This window comes from Microcaecilia unicolor, chromosome 8 (assembly GCF_901765095.1).
Source record: "Microcaecilia unicolor chromosome 8, aMicUni1.1, whole genome shotgun sequence".
Taxonomy (NCBI): domain Eukaryota; kingdom Metazoa; phylum Chordata; class Amphibia; order Gymnophiona; family Siphonopidae; genus Microcaecilia; species Microcaecilia unicolor.
Genome location: NC_044038.1, coordinates 95,736,106 through 95,753,209, shown reverse-complemented (window position 1 = coordinate 95,753,209; position 17,104 = coordinate 95,736,106). Strand labels below are relative to the sequence as shown.

The window sequence follows — 17,104 nt, the reverse complement described above, 5'->3', positions numbered from 1 at the left end:
CCACCAACTCCCTGGTTTGCTTTACAGCTTAGTTATGTTTTCTAATTTTTTTTTTATTGCACCAGGACATTAAAAGCAACAAAACTGTTCTCCACTTTGCCGTCCAAGAAGGGAATTTTCCATTGGCCAAGTTCTTCTTGGAGCTGCCCAATATGGACACCAAGACATTTGTAAACATGAAGGTGAGTGTGGGGGAAGAGGGGTGCTCAGGTTGTGCCTGAGTCCATGTTGGTGAGATTGTCTTGATGTTTATTGAATCTACAGTGTCTCCAAAATGGTATCAGCTCCCTAAAGGAAGCAGCCATGTAACAGATCCAAGTGCCTGCCCCATTAGTAGTGCCAGAGAAAACTGGAATCTTGCAGGATCTCAAAAGTTTGCATATATTATCTGTGGATAAGTCTTATCTTGGTCCAATTAAAAAAAAAAAAAAAAAAGTCATGGCCAAAGAATCCTGGCTCCAACTTAGATTCTAGAACAGCTGCACAATAAAATATAATATATTTATATAAATAATTCTCACCTTGCTCTGTGGCAGGGAAACACTGAAGCCCTGCACTTAGGCTGTCACCACTCACTGTCACTCATGCACCACTCACTGTCACTGAGACCCGCCCACAGCCACGCCCCTTCCGCACATAATTCGCTACCTCAACGTTCTAATGAAGCGCTGCAACTTCGTTTTTTGAGGTGGCAGACATCGGAATGTTCCCTGAGGTGGCAGACATCGGAATTTCTCCCCATGCATGTTTGCCCCGCCCTCGCGACAAACGTGGTGATGTCGAGGGCGGAGCAATGACAGTTAACCAGTCGCATCACTCCGCCCTCGCCGTCATCACATTTGACGCGAGGGCGGGGCACACATCGATCTGCAACACTACATGAGGCACCCAGGCAGCAAGGGAGCCAATGAGCCAGCCAGCCCCGACCAACGGAGGGAATGAGGCAGGCAGGCAGAAGGTCGGAGGCAGCGAGGCAGCCAGCCAGCCACTCTACGTGGCACTGCGGGGGGGGGGGGAGCACATGACCCTAAAGCAAGGAGGGTAAGTCCACGAAAAAGGTGATGGGAAGGAAAGGGTCTTGCTAGCGCCCGTTTCATTGGCCTCAGAAACGGGCCTTTCTTACTAGTATTATAATATATAGTCAAGAATCAAGCACAAGCATATATATATCAACAAAGTACATTAAAAGAGGTCAGTTTTAAAGTAGTCACGCTCATTTATTTCCACAAGAACACACACATTTCTCTGTAGCCAAACTATGCAAATCCTTAGAACCTATACGAGAAGCTTGCAATCCCAAAGAAATTGTCGTCTTTCAAACTCTCCTGTGCTTCTCTCCCTGATACCTTCTTTCTGTATCGTGACCTGTTCTCCTTTTTCAAACTTGTTTTCTCTTTTCTCGGTTCTTCCCCTTTCTTTTTACTTGGCAGTCGTCTTTCAGCTTCTTTGCATCTCCATTTCACACAGTATCAGAGCTGGGATCTGACATCACAAGCCTTCATTTGCATCTTCTCTGGGATTTTTCCCTATTTTCGATCCCCTTCTCCCCAGTCTAGTCATTACTGTCACAATATTGGGCCAGGACTGCTTTCAGAACCTTGAATCCAGCTACTAAGTGTCACCCTTATGCAGTAACCAAAACTCCCTCCCTCTATTTAGAAGCTCTAAACTTCCCCCACATCATCCCCTCCCTCAGTTGGAGATCCACATGGGACCTTTCATTGGGTCACCAAGCCAACCACTCCCTTCTCTTCTATTCATTTTTCCGTTTTATTTCCATCATTAGTTTTACCTTTTTCTTTCTTCCGGTCTCTTGCCCCATTCACACACGCACACATTTCTTCATTTCTAGAATCTAGCAGTGTGATGCATTGGATGAAAGAGAGATATTTTAAGAAGACCTAAGGGTTCATTTTTGTGCTGTTCTACCAGTCCCATAAATGACTTATTTCTCTTTGTTGACAGGCCCATGGTAACACTGCTCTCCATATGGCCGCCGGCCTCCCTGAGCACCCCTATCAGGAACACATCATTCGACTATTGCTGAGTCATGGTGCAGACCCAACTATCCGTAATCTGGAAAATGATCAAGCAGTGCATCTGCTGCCACCAGGAAAGGCAGGAGAGCAGGTAGGATATTGCCATAACCACTTTTTCACTGCCCCTTTGTCCATAAAAAGTAGCATATCCCTACAATGCCCCTCTTTTTCTCCATGGATAAACATGAGAGTCAGTTCTACATGTGTTGTCTAGGACATTAAACCATCATGGGGTAAAGGGGTGACAAGGCCATAGCACAAACTAAGGCGCTCATTTTCTAAGCATGCTTGTAACGTCCAAATCCTGATTTTGCAAACAGAGGAGGAGGAGGCAGACTGGCTGCAGGCCTCTCTGATGGCTTAAGCATTATTTCAGTCCGCTTTAATTCAATTACAGCTCCTGGTCGCTCTAGAGCCTCCCTTCTGCTGTACTGAAACACTGCAAAATGAGGGCCGGGGAAATATTATGGTATTTTGGCAGATACAGAAAAGGGAATACCCACAGCTAACAAAAATGGCTCTTTAGAATTTCTTCCTTTTGCTTCAGTGTACTTATGTGAAACCAACTTCTTTCATCTAATAGTTCTCAAAAGTAAATTTAGAAACCTCTTGTGTCTGAAAAGTGACACATGTAGAAATCAATACACTGAAACTGAGATTTAGAATGCTTATTTCATCCAAAAAGCTAGATCTCCCATTAAAAATGTAAAAGTAAACATGTGTGCCTGTATCTCAACATGTTTTAAGACAGTCCACATTTTCAGTTTAAGTGGCTGTAGTTGCATTCCTTGTATGTTCTGAAGGCAGTTTCTACTTCTGTGTTACTATGTGCTATCTATTTTCATTTGGTATGTGCATAAAAAAGTGCCTTGGTTCATTGATCCCTATTTATTAAAAAAAAAAAAAAGTACTTCACTAAAATACAAATCCTCATACTCGTCCAGCTTCATATACATCTGTCCCAAGATTTGGAACACATTACCAAAAGCTCTAAAGTTCACAAATGACTACAAAACCTTCCGGAAACACCAGAAAACCCACATCTTCAGAAAATTCTTCTTCGACAAACCTTCATAGCAGACATGAACACCACTCAACAAAACTCGACACTCGACCTTTAACACCTTCTAAATATAGCTCGCATCTACACCAAACAGCATTGTAACTTGTCTATCCAATGTAAACTGCAAGCCACATTGAACCAACAACTAGATTTGGAAAATGTGGGGTATAATTCAGAAATAAATGGAAAACTTGCCGATAGTGACCATCAGATTTCTTGTTTTATTTTCCCAGAGAAAAGATGAAACTAAATTGATCACAATGTCACAATGGGCAACTATTGTGGAGAACTTTCGTTTCTACTGTTTTTATTAACAGGAGAGGAGCATTACATAACATCAACATGCATCAAAATAACCGCATCTCTCTGCACCCCATACAGATACATAAGTATTGCCATACTGGGAAAGACCAAAGGTCCATCAAGCACAGCATCCTGTTTCCAACAGTGGCCAATCTAGGTCACAAATACCCGGCAAGATCCCAAAAATGTACAAAAACATTTTATACTGCTTATCCCAGAAATAGTGGATTTTCCCCAAGTCCATTTAATAACGGTCTATGGACTTTTCCTTTAGGAAGCCGTCCAAACCTTTTTTTTTTTAACTCCGATAAGCTAACTGCCTTCACCACATTCTCTGGCAACGAATTCCAGAGTTTAATTACACGTTGAGTGAAGAAAAATTTTCTCTGATTCATTTTAAATTTACTACATTGTAGCTTCATCGCATGCCCCCTAGTCCTAGTATTTTTGGAAAGCGTGAACAGACACTTCACATCTTTTTAAAAATTTTGTATTTACTGAAATGTTTAAATGATCATACAAGTAAAATACTAATTATTCCAAAACAATACAATAAGTATAATACATAAACTTTTAACTGGCCAAGAGCAGCTTCTGGCCGGTTAAATAGAGTTTAAATTCCTAATCATGGATATTCAGTGGAAGATAACCAGTTATCTTTTGCTGAATATCCCAGTTAAGTTCAGATATTCAGTGCCTTACTAGCTATGGTGAGCTGTCAAAAAAGGCCACTTAAATGGCAGGCCTATCTTTGTCTGCAAAAAAGTTAACTGGTTAGCTCTGGATATCGACATAGCTGGTGTCCACTCAATTCCTTCCCAGAGTCTACCCAGTTTTGTGGGTTGTTTTGTGGAGAACTTGGAATGGAGTAGCCTATTGGTTAGAGCACCAGGTTTGACATCCATGGGGACCTGGTTCAATTCCCACTGCTGTTCTTTTTAATCTTGGGCAAGTCACTTAGGGTCCCTTTTAACAAGTTGCAGCAAAAGGGGATCTGTGCTAGCGTCAGCGTGTGTTTTTCACATGCGCCAAGGCTCCGTTTACCACAGCAGGTAAAAGGGAAGTCTCTCATTCCTGCAGGAAATGGCCATGCTTGCCGTGCAGCTATTTCAGGCGGGAGCCCTTACCGCCTCCCATTGAGGTGGCAGTAAGAGCTCCTGCGCTAACCCAGCAGTAACCGGGCAGCGCATGGCACTTCCTGATTACCACTAGGTACACTCTGGTGCTACAAAAATAAATATATATAAATATATATATCAGTAAGCCCCAAAGTGGGCTTACTGATCGCTAAACAGGAAGTACCGCCGGGCTACCTCAGCAGCCCAACGGTAGTTCCCACCCCTATATATTTTTGTAGCGCTGGATATGACGGCGGGCTAGGGGTGGGAACTACCGCTGGGCTGCTGAGGTAGCCCGGCGGTACTTCCTGTTTAGCGATCAGTAAGCCCACTTTGGGCTTACCGCTGCTTAGTAAAAGGAGCCCTTAAACTTCCATTGCCTTGGGTACAAGGAAATACTTAGTGTACCTGAATTTAATTTACCTTCAGCTACTACTAAAAAAGGCGTGAGCAAATTAAAAAAAAAAAAAAAAAACAGGAAAAAGCAGTTCAACTCTTGAGCTTGGGCTTTCACACACATGGGACTGAATTTCCTGCTTGCCTGTAACTGATGATCTCCTCTCGTGGGCAGCTGAATAAGCCTAGTGGTTAGTGCAGTGGACTTTGATCCTGGGGAACTGAGTTCAATTCCCACTGCAGCTCCTTGTGACTCTGGGCAAGTCACTTAAAGCGAATGCTACATACCTGTAGAAGGTATTCTCCGAGGACAGCAGGCTGATTGTTCTCACTGATGGGCGACGTCCTCGGCAGCCCCTCCAATCGGAATCTTCCTAGCAAAGTCCTTTGCTAGCTCTCGCGCACCCGCGCGCACCGCGCATGCGCGGCCGTCTTCCCGCCCGAAACCGGCTCGAGCCGGCCAGTCCAGTATGTAGCAAGACAATATACTTCAAGGGAAGACACAACTCCAAAGGGGAGGCGGGCGGGTTTGTGAGAACAATCAGCCTGCTGTCCTCGGAGAATACCTTCTACAGGTATGTAGCATTCGCTTTCTCCGAGGACAAGCAGGCTGCTTGTTCTCACTGATGGGGTATCCCTAGCCCCCAGGCTCACTCAAAACAACAACCATGGTCAATTGGACCTCGCAACGGCGAGGACATAACTGAGATTGACCTAAAAAATTTACCAACTAACTGAGAGTGCAGCCTGGAACAGAACAAACAGGGCCCTCGGAGGGTGGAGTTGGATCCTAAAGCCCAAACAGGTTCTGAAGAACTGACTGCCCGAACCGACTGTCGCGTCGGGTATCCTGCTGCAGGCAGTAATGAGATGTGAATGTGTGGACAGATGACCACGTCGCAGCTTTGCAAATTTCTTCAATGGAGGCTGACTTCAAGTGGGCTACCGACGCAGCCATGGCTCTAACATTATGAGCCGTGACATGACCCTCAAGAGCCAGCCCCGCCTGGGCGTAAGTGAAGGAAATGCAATCTGCTAGCCAATTGGATATGGTGCGTTTCCCTACAGCCACTCCCCTCCTATTGGGATCAAAAGAAACAAACAATTGGGCGGACTTTCTGTGGGGCTGTGTCCGCTCCAGGTAGAAGGCCAATGCTCTCTTGCAGTCCAATGTGTGCAGCTGACGTTCAGCAGGGCAGGAATGAGGACGGGGAAAGAATGTTGGCAAGACAATTGACTGGTTCAGATGGAACTCCGACACGACCTTTCGCAAGAACTTAGGGTGAGTGCGGAGGACTACTCTGTTATGATGAAATTTGGTGTAAGGAGCCTGGGCTACCAGGGCCTGAAGCTCACTGACCCTACGAGCTGAAGTAACTGCCACCAAGAAAATGACCTTCCAGGTCAAGTACCTCAGATGGCAGGAATTCAGTGGCTCAAAAGGAGGTTTCATCAGCTGGGTGAGAACGACATTGAGATCCCATGACACTGTAGGAGGCTTGACAGGGGGCTTTGACAAAAGCAAACCTCTCATGAAGCGAACAACTAAAGGCTGTCCCGAGATCGGCTTACCTTCCACATGGTAATGGTATGCACTGATTGCGCTAAGGTGAACTCTTACAGAGTTGGTCTTGAGACCAGACTCAGACAAGTGCAGAAGGTATTCAAGCAGGGTCTGTGTAGGACAAGAGCGAGGAGCTAGGGCCTTGCTGTCACACCAGACGGCAAACCTCCTCCACAGAAAGAAGTAACTCCTCTTGGTGGAATCTTTCCTGGAAGCAAGCAAGACGCGGGAGACACCCTCTGACAGACCCAAAGAGGCAAAGTCTACGCTCTCAACATCCAGGCCGTGAGAGCCAGGGACCGGAGGCTGGGATGCAGAAGAGCCCCTTCGTTCTGCGTGATGAGGGTCGGAAAATACTCCAATCTCCACGGTTCTGCGGAGGATAACTCCAGAAGAAGAGGGAACCAGATCTGACGCGGCCAAAAAGGAGCAATCAGAATCATGGTGCCTCGGTCTTGTTTGAGTTTCAACAAAGTCTTCCCCACCAGAGGAATGGGAGGATAAGCATACAGCAGGCCTTCCCCCCAATCCAGGAGGAAGGCATCCGATGCCAGTCTGCCGTTGGCCTGAAGCGTGGAACAGAACTGAGGGACTTTGTGGTTCACTCGAGATGCGAAGAGATCCACCAAGGGGGTGCCCCACGCTTGGAAGATCTGGCGCACCACTCGGGAGTTGAGCGACCACTCGTGAGGTTGCATAATCCTGCTCAACCTGTCGGCCAGACTGTTGTTTACGCCTGCCAGATATGTGGCTTGGAGCACCATGCCTTGACGGCGAGCCCAGAGCCACATGCTGACGGCTTCCTGACACAGGGGGCGAGATCCGGTGCCCCCCTGCTTGTTGACATAGTACATGGCAACCTGGTTGTCTGTCTGAATTTGGATAATTTGGTGGGACAGCCGATCTCTGAAAGCCTTCAGAGCGTTCCAGATCGCTCGCAACTCCAGGAGATTGATCTGTAGACCGCGTTCCTGGAGGGACCAGCTTCCTTGGGTGTGAAGCCCATCGACATGAGCTCCCCATCCCAGGAGAGACGCATCCGTTGTCAGCACTTTTTGTGGCTGAGGAATTTGGAAAGGACGTCCCAGAGTCAAATTGGACCAGACTGTCCACCAATACAGGGATTCGAGAAAACTCGTGGACAGGTGGATCACGTCTTCTAGACCCCCAGCAGCCTGAAACCACTGGGAGGCTAGGGTCCATTGAGCAGATCTCATGTGAAGACGGGCCATGGGAGTCACATGGACTGTGGAGGCCATGTGGCCCAGCAATCTCAACATCTGCCGAGCTGTGATCTGCTGGGACGCTCGCACCCGCGAGACGAGGGACAACAAGTTGTTGGCCCTCGCCTCTGGGAGATAGGCGCGAGCCGTCCGAGAATCCAGCAGAGCTCCTATGAATTCGAGCTTCTGCACTGGGAGAAGATGGGACTTTGGATAATTTATCACAAACCCCAGTAGCTCCAGGAGGCGAATAGTCATCTGCATGGACTGCAGGGCTCCTGCCTCGGATGTGTTCTTCACCAGCCAATCGTCGAGATATGGGAACACATGCACCCCCAGCCTGCGAAGTGCCGCTGCTACCACAGCTAGGCACTTTGTGAACACCCTGGGCGCAGAGGCAAGCCCAAAGGGTAGCACACAGTACTGGAAGTGGCGTGTGCCCAACTGAAATCGCAGATACTGCCTGTGAGCTGGCAGTATCGGGATGTGTGTGTAGGCATCTTTCAAGTCCAGAGAGCATAGCCAATCGTTTTGCTGAATCATGGGGAGAAGGGTGCCCAGGGAAAGCATCCTGAACTTTTCTTTTACGAGATATTTGTTCAGGGCCCTTAGGTCTAGGATGGGACGCATCCCCCCTGTTTTCTTTTCCACAAGGAAGTACCTGGAATAGAATCCCAGCCCTTCTTGCCCGGATGGCACGGGCTCGACCGCATTGGCGCTGAGAAGGGCGGAGAGTTCCTCTGCAAGTACCTGCTTGTGCTGGAAGCTGTAAGACTGAGCTCCCGGTGGACAATTTGGAGGTTTGGAGGCCAAATTGAGGGTGTATCCTTGCCGGACTATTTGCAGAACCCACTGATCGGAGGTTATGAGAGGCCACCTTTGGTGAAAAGCTTTCAACCTCCCTCCGACTGGCAGGTCGCCCGACACTGACACTTGGATGTCGGCTATGCTCTGCTGGAGCCAGTCAAAAGCTCGCCCCTTGCTTTTGCTGGGGAGCCGCGGGGCCTTGCTGAGGCGCACGCTGCTGACGAGAGCGAGCGCGCTGGGGCTTAGCCTGGGCCGCAGGCTGTCGGGAAGGAGGATTGTACCTACGCTTACCAGAAGTATAGGGAACAGTCTTCCTTCCCCCGAAAAATCGTCTACCTGTAGAGGTAGAAGCTGAAGGCTGCCGGCGGGAGAACTTGTCGAATGCGGTGTTCCGCTGGTGGAGAGACTCTACCACCTGCTCGACTTTTTCTCCAAAAATGTTGTCCGCACGGCAAGGCGAGTCCGCAATCCGCTGCTGGATTCTATTCTCCAGGTCGGCGGCACGCAGCCATGAGAGCCTGCGCATCACCACACCTTGAGCAGCGGCCCTGAACGCAACATCAAAAGTGTCATAAACTCCTCTGGCCAGGAATTTTCTGCACGCCTTCAGCTGCCTGACCACCTCCTGAAAAGGCTTGGCTTGCTCAGGGGGAAGAGCATCAACCAAGCCCGCCAACTGTCGCACATTATTCCGCATGTGTATGCTCGTGTAGAGCTGGTAAGACTGAATTTTGGCCACGAGCATAGAGGAATGGTAGGCCTTCCTCCCAAAGGAGTCTAAGGTTCTAGAGTCTTTGCCCGGGGGCGCCGAAGCATGCTCCCTAGAACTCTTAGCCTTCTTTAGGGCCAGATCCACAACTCCAGAGTCGTGAGGCAACTGAGTGCGCATCAGCTCTGGGTCCCCATTGATCCGGTACTGGGACTCAATCTTCTTGGGGATGTGGGGATTAGTTAAAGGCTTGGTCCAGTTCGCCAGCAATGTCTTTTTGAGGACATGGTGCAGGGGAACAGTGGACGCTTCCTTAGGTGGAGAAGGATAGTCCAGGAGCTCAAACATTTCAGCCCTGGGCTCGTCCTCCACAACCACCGGGAAGGGGATGGCCGTAGACATCTCCCGGACAAAGGAAGCAAAAGACAGACTCTCGGGAGGAGAAAGCTGTCTTTCAGGTGAGGGAGTGGGATCAGAAGGTAGACCCTCAGACTCCTCGTCAGAGAAATATCTGGGGTCTTCTTCTTCCTCCCACGAGGCCTCACCCTCGGTGTCAGACACAAGTTCACGGACCTGCGTCTGCAACCATGCCCGGCTCGACTCCGTGGAGCCACGTCCACGATGGGGGCGTCGAGAGGTAGACTCCCTCGCCCGCATCGGCGAAGCTCCCTCCGCCGACGTAGTCGGGGAGCCCTCCTGGGAGGGGTAGGGCGCAACTGCTCTCCCAGAATCTCTGGGAGAACGGCCCGGAGGCTCTCGTTCAGAGCGGCTGCAGAGAAAGGCATGGAGGTCGGTCTCGGGGGGGCTGTACCGCAGGAGCCCTCAGGGTAGGAGGAGACCCACCCGAGGGCTCACCGCCACCAGCAGGGGAATGGACAGCCCTCACCTGCACTCCACTCGATGCACCACCGTCCGACGACATCAGGAGACGAGGTCCCGGTACCACCGACGTCGATGCAGCTATCCGATGTCTCGGCGCCGATGCAGAGGGCCGATGCCTCGATGCACTCGATGCACTGTCAGCCAAGGAAGAAGGTCTGGACGCTGATGACGTCGATGCACACGATGACCCCGGTGCCGATGCCGACGAAGAGCCCGAGAACAAAACGTTCCACTGGGCCAATCTCGCTACTTGAGTCCGCCTTTGTAAGAGGGAACACAGACTACAGTTCTGGGGACGGTGCTCGGCCCCCAGACACTGAAGACACGAAGAGTGCCTATCAGTGAGCGAGATTACCCGGGCGCACTGGGTGCACTTCTTGAAGCCGCTGGAAGGCTTCGATGTCATGGGCGGAAAAATCACGCCGGCGAAGTCAAAATCCGAAATTTGGAGCACCAAAACTTTAAGGGAGAAAAATCTCGACCGAGGCCGAAAAGAGGCCTACCCCGACAACGAAAGAAAACTTACCGGGGCAAAAACTGGAAATACGGGAAGGGGCAAACGAAACCCAAGGGGGTTTCCGGAGCACTTTCCGAACGAAAAGAAACTTTTCCGAAGAAAAAACACGTCGATTAGATAACGGACGCGCGAGGTCGACTCTCCGGGGCTCAACACGGCAAAAAACACAGCCGTACCGAGTGCGGACGAAAGAAGACTGGCCGGCTCGAGCCGGTTTCGGGCGGGAAGACGGCCGCGCATGCGCGGTGCGCGCGAGAGCTAGCAAAGGACTTTGCTAGGAAGATTCCGATTGGAGGGGCTGCCGAGGACGTCACCCATCAGTGAGAACAAGCAGCCTGCTTGTCCTCGGAGAACCCTCCATTGCCCCTGGTACAAAATAAGTACCTGAATATATGTAAACCGCTTTGTGTAGTTGCAAAAACCTCAGGCGGTATATCAAGTCCCATTTCCTTTTCCTTGGAGTTGCAACAAAACATTCTTATATACAGCTGAGCAAGCCTCCAAGCACTAGCTGGCATGAGATGTCTTTCACATATACGCAGAAGACCTTAATGTTTACCAGCTGTCGCTCAATGTTGTTGCACACATCATCTCACGTATGTAACTGACTTATCCTGCTGTCAACAGAGAACATAATCTACTGGCAAACAACTTCTTTCCTGCCCTGTTCCCTTGGGAAAGACAAGACAACAGATAACATACCCCCAACACCCCTTCTTTACTCACCCTCTTCACTTGATAGAGATGGAAGTGAGTTTGCCCACTTTCCCCTTGAGATTTTGCACTAACACTTATGTACATACTGACACAGAGGTGCACAGTGGACACTGATGTGCAGTTACTTCTATATTCTTTATTAACTGGACTGAAGAATTGCTTTTCTTTAATAGGTTGATGTTCTCTTGTTTTTTTTGGCAGATGAAACCCTTGTTGAAAAGGGGTCGTTCGATGTCTTCCTCTCGAAACCCGTCCATCTCCTTATAGGAATGTAACAGACCTGGACTACTTTTTTAGTCCCGAGTTCACTGCTTCCACCAGTGGAAGGATACTGTACCTCCTGTGATGGAACCTTTATGTTTTAGCAGATATTCTCTTCTGCATTTCACTTCTGTACATTTCAGGTTATTTATGTTTATACTCTGTTAATTTATTCTGTGTTCTTGGGAACTATTAACAATAGGTTGTTTGAATCAAATGCAGTTAAAAATGACTAATTAGTAATATGTGAGCGAAATGTGATGAAGGCAGCCATACGATGACCAACAAAACTGTACACTGACTGATACAATGACACACAAATTCACACAGGAAAAAAAATGCAGTTTTTCATTTCACAAGTAATTGTGCAGGAAGTTAGGGCTTTATGCCTTTTTGTGAAAACTTTCACCATAGAATTTACTATCAAATCTCTTGGACAAGTACTGAAATTTGATAAGTGGGCTACCATTGTACATCCACAGTCAAGAAGTTTAGCCTTGTATGGCTTTGAGTTATCCAATATTCAGACACTCGCTCATGATGAATCACTTGATTTCTGTGAAATCGTCACTGACGATGCAATAAGCAAACTTATTTATCATTTCTGTGAAATGAGACCCTAAGAACAAAACTGAATACACTGCTTTATGGTTTCAGTATTTTCTCTTTAAGGAAATGAATCATATTGATTCTGCAGGTCCTCTAATTCCTGAGGCCCTCACATCCTCCATCCTGTGGATGGCCCCCTCACCAACCAAAACGACACCAGATATCACCTGAGAGCAGCTGGCATCATACACTCTAAATGGGTGTGGGGTAGGGTACAGCCAAAAAGTTTATTTTCATATATACATCCACCCAGTCAGTGAGAGCATCTTTCATGATGCCTGATGAGATCACAGGCATTGAAAGGGCAACTCTATAATGGGGAGCCTATATTAAAACACCTAGAAGGCACCTAGTGGGAGCCTATTTATAATGGAAAGTAGGTGCCAGTTTTTCTTCTTGTATTCTATGACAGGCAGTGCTGATATGCACTTATATTTTACATCGTAGCACATATGCCAGCCATACAGCAGGTTTAAATGCTCAAGCCTAGATTGCCAAGAAACGTGTGTAAATTATAGGGGGTCGATATTCAAAGCAATTTAAATGACCGGGAGAGGCTCCTGGCTATTTACATCACTTGTTCAGAGCTATCTGGGAATATTCAGTGGCACTTAACTGGCCAGCGCCCCTAAATAATCCCCTGTAACCACTTATGCTGAAACCAGCTAGTTTGTGGGCAATCCAGGGGTGGAGTAAGGACAGAGCGGAAACTTAGCGATTTTCAGTGCGTAAAACAGCTGTCCTAACTTTATGCAGTGAGTTAACCAGGCACTAATCTGAATATCAGCTAGTGTCTGGTTAACTTGCAGGTCATAGGTCATAAATAGATATTCAGTGCTGGGAGTTACACATGCCCTGGTATTAATATCCAGAGCAGAGTTAGTTCAACCTGTGGACTGAATATCGGCCCCACAGCATTCTATAATTTACATGTATAACTGTGCACCCCACCCATGCCCCAACTATGTGTAAGCCCACCTCGAATTACGCACCATTGCATTTTTAAGCACCAGGTTGTAGAATAGTGCGTACTCAGAATATTGGCATTTACACACATATGTGATGGTATTCAAGACATTTATGTATTTTCCTGGTGCCAAAATCTTGTTGCCTTTATAGAATTACCACCTTGATGGTGCACTATGGAGTTTCCCTTTCTCAAAATGCCTAGCTGCTGGCTTCTATGGAGAGGCTTTTCCCCCCACAATGAAGCTGGTGTAATGATTTCAAAATGAATCCCCCTCACTTACTTCTAGTAGTCCACTCCAGCCCTACTACCAGTGCCACTTGTTTTGTCAACAAATGACCTAAGGCAACTTTCAAGGGTATTTTTTCCACAGGTGAACCAGTATTTATTGGTTGAAATCTCTTTGCAAATTGCCTTCATTAGTTCAGGCTCAAGCTATCCAGACATCTGTCTATTTGTAAGCAAAATGGATTGTAACTCACTGCAAAGCTAATTGCAATACAAACTGAATACAAGTCCAGTTTATATACATGAATGTTGTTGCCTCTTCTCTGGATGTTTTGTGAGCTAGTGCAATGTTTGAAATTCAGAATAATTCTATAATTCTTGTTCTTAATAATAAACTAATTTTTGTTCTGATATATAAATGTGTTCTAAATAGACGCTTAGGTTGTGATCTGTTCTCTCACATCTGGAATGATTATGAAAATTCTGGGGAGGGAGAAGGGCACAGATACCTAATTACCTTTGAGATCAGAGGCTTTCTGGAAGAAAGGGTTGTGGAGAGTGCGAGTCCACGTCGCTGTTTACTGGCTGGAACCTGGGATGAGTGGCTGTATGAAGCAGGGAAGATAGTGATAGAGAGAGCCCATTTGCTCATTTGTGTCCCATTCACTGCTACCACTTAGATCTTGGAAAATAAGCAAGCTCGGGTCTGGCTTGGACTTGGGTGAATGACCACCTATGAAGGCTGGGTACTATGAGCTACAGGTGAGGAGCCAGTATCACTATTATGCTAAGAAAATAACAATCACACAATGTGGCTGTGATCACCAAAGTCTGTGAAAACAGATACAATACATACAATTTCAGTTTATTGATATTTATGCTACATTTTACAACCATGTTTCAATGTGGCTTACATAGTTTTACAAGAATATGCAAAAGAAGGTTCATATCTGTTTGATTTATGTAGTATTATGAGGATTATACAAAAGTTGGTTTGTATCTTTGTGGTTTACATAGTGCTAAGAGAAGATGTGCAAAGGATAGAAGAGAGAAATGTGTGGAGAGGCACATTAAGTGATAGTGGGAACGGAGGATTGGGAGTAGACTGGCTAACCATTCTCTATCAGAAATTTCATGTAGAGGTGAGCCTTCGGCTCCAGAGGGCTTCTGTGGTGTGCCACCTCTTCATTCTTGCCACCCCTATCCGAGGTCACCCTCTCTTCCCCATCTTCCTTACATCACATTTTTGTTGAAGAGGGGGTGAGTAGGCAGTGCAGCAGCAATTCTTATATACTGCCTGTGTCTGCCTCGGTGCTGTTTCTCTGTCGCATTCCTCCAAGGCTGAAACATGCATTGCAACTTCCTGTTTCAGCCTGGGATGGAATGCGTTGGAGTTTTAGAGACTGGCACATGCCATATTGGGATTGGGGGGAGGATATGGAAGAAGAAAAGAAGGGCTCGGGGAGGAAGAGAGAGATGACAGACAATGGGGTGGAGGGAAGAAAAGAGTGGGAAAGATGTTGGACCCAGGAGTGCTGGGGAGGGAGGGAGAAATGCTAGATGGGAGGGCAGTTGGGAAGAAGGAGTAAGATGTTGGACACAGGTAAGCAAGGGAGGAAGAGGCAGATGCTGAACAAAGGGAGGGAAAGATGCTGGCTCGTGATGTGGGGTGGTGGAACAGCAGGAAAGTGGGGAGAGGCAGCAGACGAGAAGAGAGATAGGATAGGAAGAGGAGAATGTGGACACTGTGGAGAAAAACGGACAGGAAGCAGAGATACTGAGCTACAAGAATGGAGAGAGGAAGGAAATGGTGGGACCATGTGGGAGAGGCCAAGAAGGGGTGGCAAGATAACCATTGAGAGACTGATACTGAATACAGAGGTAGTAATGGAGGGTAGATGAAAGATGGAAAATCATGAGTGGTGTGGAGCGGGTGGAGGTGAATCAATTTTTCACTCATTCAGAAAGTACAAAGACTAGGGGAAACTCAATGAAATTGCATGGAAATACTTTTAAAACAAATAGAAGGAAATATTTTTTCACTCAAAGAATAGTTAAGCTCTGGAACTCGTTGCCGGGGGATGTCGTAACAGCGGTTAGCGTATCTGGGTTTTTAAAAAGTTTGGACAACTTCCTGGAGGTAAATTCCATAGTCTTGTTGTTGAGGTGGACATGGGGGAAGCCACTGCTTGCCCCGGGATTGGTAGCATGGAATGGTTCTACTAATTGGGTTTCTGCCAGGTACTTGTGACCTTGATTGGATACTGCTGGAAGCAGGATCCTGGGCTAGATGGACCACTGGTCTGACCCAGTATGGCTGTTCTTATGTATTTAACGTGTGTTGTCATGTATACATAAAACCCTGTATTCTATATATGGTGCTTTGAGTTGCGCATGCAAATTTGGGCACGCACAACCTAATTGAATGACAAAATTAGTGATGATAGTTTGCATCCCTACAAGCAATAGCACTAATTGTATTTAATTAGCAGTTACGCGTGTAAATTTAGGCTCCAGATCTGTACCTAAATTGTATGTATGTCTGAAAAGGGGGCGTGGAAATGGCAGATCGGGGGCATTTCTAGAATTTCCGCATCGTTATGGAATAAGGGGGATCTGCACCTAATTTAGGCATGAGGATTTGCACCATGTATTAATAGGTGCAAATGGCCACACCCAAAGTTACATGTGATTCCTGGGCGTAAGCGCTATTCTATAAACCACATCTAAATCTAAGCGTGGTTTCTATAATAGTGCTGAGCATTATTTTTGTCACTGCTTTTTTTTTGTTTACGCACTATATATCTAGTCCAAAGTGTGTGCCTACTTCAAACAATCAGTGCGTTGGCACTCTTGGGGGCAGAGGGTGAGCAGTGTGCAGCAGCAATGTATGCACATATTTACAAACTACAGGTGGAGCAGGTGGAAATGTGTGCAGTGGAATTTGCGTGTTATTGGGGCTGGTCTGGGTGTAAACCTTATGAAAACACATAGGAACCTATGTTGCCTTTTATAAAAATAGTGATCATTATGCACTTTTCACCTATGCACCCTGTTACAAAATTAACCTCCAAGTGTCCATCCCATGCATGCTTGTATTCTATGACTTTGTGATACCTATTATTGCCTCTGATGGAGTCTGCTGCAGGTATCCTCTTACATTCCTTCAGCACTTACATATGTTTCTGTATTGGAGGTAGAAGTCAAAATAATAGCTCTGACTTTGAGAGAGATGTGATTCAGGCCTGTGCATGTCAGGGAAAACCTTGCGCCTTGGAAAACAATTCTAAGAATTTATAACCATAAGGTTATGGTTGCTCTTCATGTGTGTGTGTGTGTCTCTCTCTCTCACTCTCTCTCTCTTCCCCCCCCCCCCCCCCCCTTACAAACAAGGAGCTCAAGTCTTACAAGAAATTCAAGGTTTTCCTTTTCCAAAAAAGGGTGTATGCATAGCGCCACCCAGTGATGTTCTTTTGATCTGCAAACAAGTTGACTTTTCTGTTGTGCATGCTCTGTGCAGAACACCTAAATATAGAACCTCTTTGTATACATAAAGCCAGAAAGTAGCAGAAAAGCTTCAGCTGAAGCCTTCTCTACAAAAGTTCTTTTGAATAGCACATCCATGCTTTTTTCATTTGCTTACCACATCTTGTATCCTGCAAATAGGATTCACTGAAGTTACCAGTATTCAGCTTCCCTCA

General features: G+C 46.9%; 1 protein-coding gene across 1 annotated transcript in view; it reads left to right on the top strand.

Annotated features, from left to right (window-relative positions):
• Positions 1–13,740, top strand: part of NFKBID (NFKB inhibitor delta) — a 101,657-nt gene extending 87,917 nt beyond the window's left edge. Inside the window, exons 10-12 of the mRNA XM_030212047.1 lie at positions 66–182; positions 1,966–2,130; positions 11,540–13,740. Of these exons, the coding sequence (XP_030067907.1) occupies positions 66–182; positions 1,966–2,130; positions 11,540–11,605 (348 nt within the window). The 3' untranslated portion in view covers positions 11,606–13,740. The remainder of the gene's footprint in view (positions 1–65; positions 183–1,965; positions 2,131–11,539) is intronic.
• Positions 13,741–17,104: the final 3,364 nt, after the last annotated feature.